General features: G+C 28.2%; 1 protein-coding gene across 1 annotated transcript; it reads right to left on the bottom strand.

Annotated features, from left to right (window-relative positions):
- Positions 1-756: 756 nt before the first annotated feature.
- On the bottom strand, positions 757-2769 carry LOC107017017 (transcription factor MYB93). Its single transcript, XM_015217307.2, has 4 exons — positions 2604-2769; positions 2257-2386; positions 1823-1939; positions 757-1715 (listed from the first exon to the last, which is right to left on the bottom strand). The coding sequence occupies exons 1-4, from the start codon at positions 2734-2736 to the stop codon at positions 1052-1054; spliced, it is 1044 nt and encodes a 347-aa protein (XP_015072793.2). The 5' UTR covers positions 2737-2769; the 3' UTR covers positions 757-1051.
- Between the last annotated feature and the right edge of the window lie 1999 nt (positions 2770-4768).

The following is a 4768-nucleotide window of genomic DNA, read 5'->3' as shown; positions in this document are numbered from 1 at the left end:
GGTTTTTTCCTTCAGGTACCTCAACTACGTCATTTTTCAATTGAATCATTGAACCACCCATAATTTGTTTCTTTAAAACACTGTGGGTTGATTTTGATCAGCTTTTCTATTGTAAATGACTTCAATTGTGGTCGAATTGTAATAATTTTGATTGAAGAAATGAAGACAAACCGTGTTAGTCTCATTTGTTTTCTAATGTGTTCAAATGACTTAAGTAAAACACAATTATTCTCAAACATTTTCACTATCAATTGGACTAATGATTTGTGGATTAACATATGTATCCTCTATCAATACCCCTCACGAATTTGGTTCCACATCAGACAACGGTGTCTGTTTAAACGAAACAAATTATGGAGGTTCAATGATTCAATAAGAAAATGACTTAGTTGAAGTACCTGAGGGAAAAAACCCAACAAGTTTAGGGATCTGCTTATGTATTTGGCCTAAAATTATATATCATCATGATCTAAATGACATCAATAAGTATTTTTTTATGTCATTAAGTAGTGCTTTTAAAATGCTAATCGATAAAAAAAAGAAAAAAAGAAAATCGTAAAAAGTAATTGGAAGAAAGCAGCAAGTGTATTTTACTAGGATATCTTAGGTTGCTATAGCTCACACAGGAAGAATATATTAAGGGGCGATATAGCTTTTCATCACAGATTCATCTGAATTCATAATTTTTAATATATTGTATAAATATATTTATAAAATTCTACTAAATCTTAACACATAAAATTTGAATTCATAAAATGAGAACAAGAAGGAATACTTGCATTATAACAATGAGGAATATTTACATTATAACACATCTAACAATGATCAAAAAAGAAAATAGAAAAAAAAAAACAAGAATCGTAATGTGATTAGCAATGTGTACCCTCTCAACGATCAATAACATATTTACAACAATTACGCCTCAATTCCAAGAAAATTGAGTCGTTTATATAATAATCCTCACTGTCCATATCACTCATCAACGACGTATACCAATCATACTAATATACAAAAAAAAAACTTCAACTTTTTTCCGAGCCCAGCGCAAATATCAAGAAATGTCATGCATGAAGTGTTCTTCAAAAAATAATTCTGGCCAATATGAAGAACTCCCTTGATCAGCACCATTGTTAGTTGAATTACTGCTGGAATCTCCTTGATTATTGCTAATTGAAATTTCAGCCAAAGGTGGCAAATGACTTGAAGAATGTGGAGAAGGGAGAATATTAGTAATATTTAATGGGGAACTAGGTGAATTATTTTTTTGATCAAAATTAAAATTATGACAACTAATTTCATTAATACTATTATTCAAATGTGTTTGGAAATTGAAAGGGACTTGTTGTGTATTATCTTGATTATTGTGGAGTAGTTGAGAGCAAGAGTTATTTTCATTGGAGAAAAGTGTTTGATTTTCAAGATTGGATAAATTTAAACAAGGGGTACTATTTTCTTTAACAAAATTTGTTAAATTAAATGCCCCTAAATCTCCAATATTAATATTAGTATTGTGATGTTGAGTGTTTGATGAGGGTGTAGGTAGTGGTGGATTATAATTATTTGAAGATTGGAATAGAAATTGTAAATATTGAATTTTAGCTAATTGGGCAGCTTCTACTTGTAATCTCACAGCATGATCTTCAAGTGGATGATGTTGAAGTAAATTTGCCAAGGCAATTATATTAGGCAAGTTTGCAAATAAATCAGTTCTTGGCCTGTGTGTCATTGGATCATATCCCATTTGAATTAGCTTCTTCTTTAAATGCGTGTTCCAAAAATTCTTAATCTCATTATNAAGTTTGCAAATAAATCAGTTCTTGGCCTGTGTGTCATTGGATCATATCCCATTTGAATTAGCCTCTTCTTTAAATGCGTGTTCCAAAAATTCTTAATCTCATTGTCTGTTCTTCCTGGCAAGTGTGTCGCGATCGCAGACCATCTACAACCATAATATCAAAAGATATCATCAATATGAATTTTCACAAACAATTGTTAGCAACAAAAATAATTCTGCATAAAATCTCTTGCAAAACTAAGGTCAACTATATAAATCATCACTGTCTATTTGTCTCTCTATATATAAGCTTATTTTTTAGTCAATATTATATGAAATACGATTAAAAAAATACGAAAAATTCTCTATATTTTTTACTGTGATATAAATCTCGAACATGATTAATTGTTTCGATAAGAAATAATGTACACAACATTATATATAATTCTCATGAAAATTAGTGTAAGTTATATTGAATTTACTTGTTTCCTAGGATGGAATGGAGATGAAGAATTGTTTGTTCTTCTTCTTCAGAAAATTTGCCTCTCTTGATATCTGGCCTCAAATAATTAGTCCATCTTAACCTGCAGCTCTTCCCACACCTATTAAGTCCTATACATATAACATATAAAAACAACAAATGTTAATTTTGTTAAAACAAATCGATATCAGATCGCAAAGAAAATTCAACATCTATTATATATACATAATCAACAATGTATATATTCTATATACAATATAATTTTTCGATAAAGTTTGAAGCTAATTCCAGTGTATATGAGATGATTAAAAAAAAATAATTTTTTTTTTGTTGAAATTATTATAATACCTGCAAGCTTAGGAAGGGCTCTCCAACTTCCATGACCATGTTTGTCAATATAATCAACAAGTATTTGATCTTCTTCAGGAGTCCATGGTCCTTTTTTAAGCCCATTTTCATCACAACAAGGAGATCTTCCCATTTTAATTAAATTAAATTTGTGGAAGAATTTATTTGTTTTTCTTTTGGTTTCTTCTATTTGATGCTACCAAATTAGCTATGTTTAGTATTTATACAATTGAGCAGTCTAGTTTCTTGTACTTTAATCCAATTAACAAGTTTTGATTTTGACAGTTATCTTCATAAAATAATCGACTTATATATATATAATAAGTGGACAAGGAACCTTATAAGTTTATTTGTTTTAAACATTAATCTAAAGTTAGAAATTTACTTGGTGAAAATTCTAAATAAGGTGTAGAGGACATGCCGACCATGGATTATATTGTTCTCCTCTCTTCTAATTTTTATGTAATCCTCTAAATTTGATCTAATATAAAATTTAAGAAAGTAAAATAATAATGATAAAATTAAATTTTATGGCTTCAAATCAAAAATATGTGAAATGTATTAAAATGTCTTCTAATATTAAAACATATCAGGTAGAAAGTTGAAATTAAAGTATTACAAAAAAAATATATATTTTATTTAAAATAAATTAAAAAGGAAAGTCAGACAAATAAATTGAAACCTAGACGAATGTAATAATAGTGTATTTTCTTATTACGTCCGTAATTAAGTTCTATCGGACCTATCCCTAAATGGGCTATATTTTTATATTCTTGTTTTAAATTTTTTTAAACGACTTAAACTTTCATTTTGATACATTTTCTTGGGAGGAAAATTTCTCATGTAGAATTACTTTTATATAAAAAAAAAAAACAAAATTTAGGGTAAAATTTAGAATATATATCGAGGTTTTGAAGTATTTTTCAAATTCCAAATACAATCAAAAAAACATTAACTTTCAAATAAACATGGACTTACTCGTATCCCGACTAAATTGCTTGCTTATATGAATAATATCTCTTTAAAAAAAGTTGATTTTTTAAACATAATTTTCGAATAGATAATGGGACCAGGTTTTTTCTGCTAGTCAAAAAAAAGACGTAGCCATGCAACGAATAAATGATAAAAAGAGATTTTACTGCGTCATTTGCTTGCATGACTTGAAATTGCTTTAGTCAAATTTATTATTATTTTCACTAACTTTTTCACTTTTGTTTTATCCCATATTTTCTTTTTTTTTTAATTCAATTGAGTGAGTGCACACTCTTAATCTTAACTTGTTAAATGAAGTTTACTTGTATAATTCACCTAACCTTTTGATTTACGAAACTTGGGGAAAATCTCTAACTTAGTCAAGGGTAATTAGTCAACTTTAATTAACTATACAATAAGAATTTTTTTGTCAAATAACACTAAATGATAAGTCTTGATGGTTTTATTTTCTGCATCGAGCTCACTTATGTAGCCTCCTATATCTTTTTATTTGTAAAATTTTAGCCATATTTGATCCTTATATTACGATAAGTAGTTGTTTGTAATATCGACATGCTAACAAGATGTAACATATCCCCAACTCCCAAGCATCTTTATAGTTTTTCATAAGGTGATCAATACAAAATAATGTCAATAGGATTAATCTTAACATTATTCATGATAGTGCACTAGCTTCAAAAAAAATTGTCAACATGCGCTGGGCCCACAAGATAGTGCCACATATACTGAAAAGGGGTAGAAAATTATTTATAAAATAGGTTCAGGGGTAATAGGATTAGTATAGTATAAGTGTGTCTCTGAGAATTTGAGCATAGGTTGAAGGGGTACTTGTGCAATTTCCCTTAATTATACTATTAATAATACATCTTATTTGAGTAATATTTTCTTGTTCCACTTTATATAACTTATTAAAATGCTCAGTTTATCCTTAATGAAATGATTTTTAGCAACACATATATTTATGATTAATTTTATACCACAATTTCTTAAAAATCTTCTTTCTTTTTTAAAATTTGTGTCAAGTCAAACTGACTCACATATTAAAACAATGGAAGTAATATTTTTTTAACCTAAGGCCTCGATCATATTCTGTTCTTTGTCCCCTAACTCCTATTCACATGGTCCATCACGTCTTAACAAAGAAATAATTCGAAAACTATAAAAAAAAAAAC

Source organism: Solanum pennellii, chromosome 4 (genome assembly GCF_001406875.1).
Source record: "Solanum pennellii chromosome 4, SPENNV200".
NCBI lineage: Eukaryota > Viridiplantae > Streptophyta > Magnoliopsida > Solanales > Solanaceae > Solanum > Solanum pennellii.
The sequence above is the reverse complement of the archived record's forward strand: the minus strand, read 5'-3'. Positions and strand labels throughout refer to the sequence as shown.

What these genes read in the sequence shown, in the direction of transcription:
- LOC107017017 (XM_015217307.2), bottom strand. Translation starts at nt 2,736, where the DNA reads ATGGGAAGATCTCCTTGTTGTGATGAAAATGGGCTTAAAAAAGGACCA. An exon ending in AGCCCTTCCTAAGCTTGCAG is followed by an intron (nt 2,387 to 2,603) that starts GTATTATAATAA and finishes TTATATGTATAG; the next exon opens with GACTTAATAGGTGTGGGAAG. An exon ending in CATTCCATCCTAGGAAACAA is followed by an intron (nt 1,940 to 2,256) that starts GTAAATTCAATA and finishes TTATGGTTGTAG; the next exon opens with ATGGTCTGCGATCGCGACAC.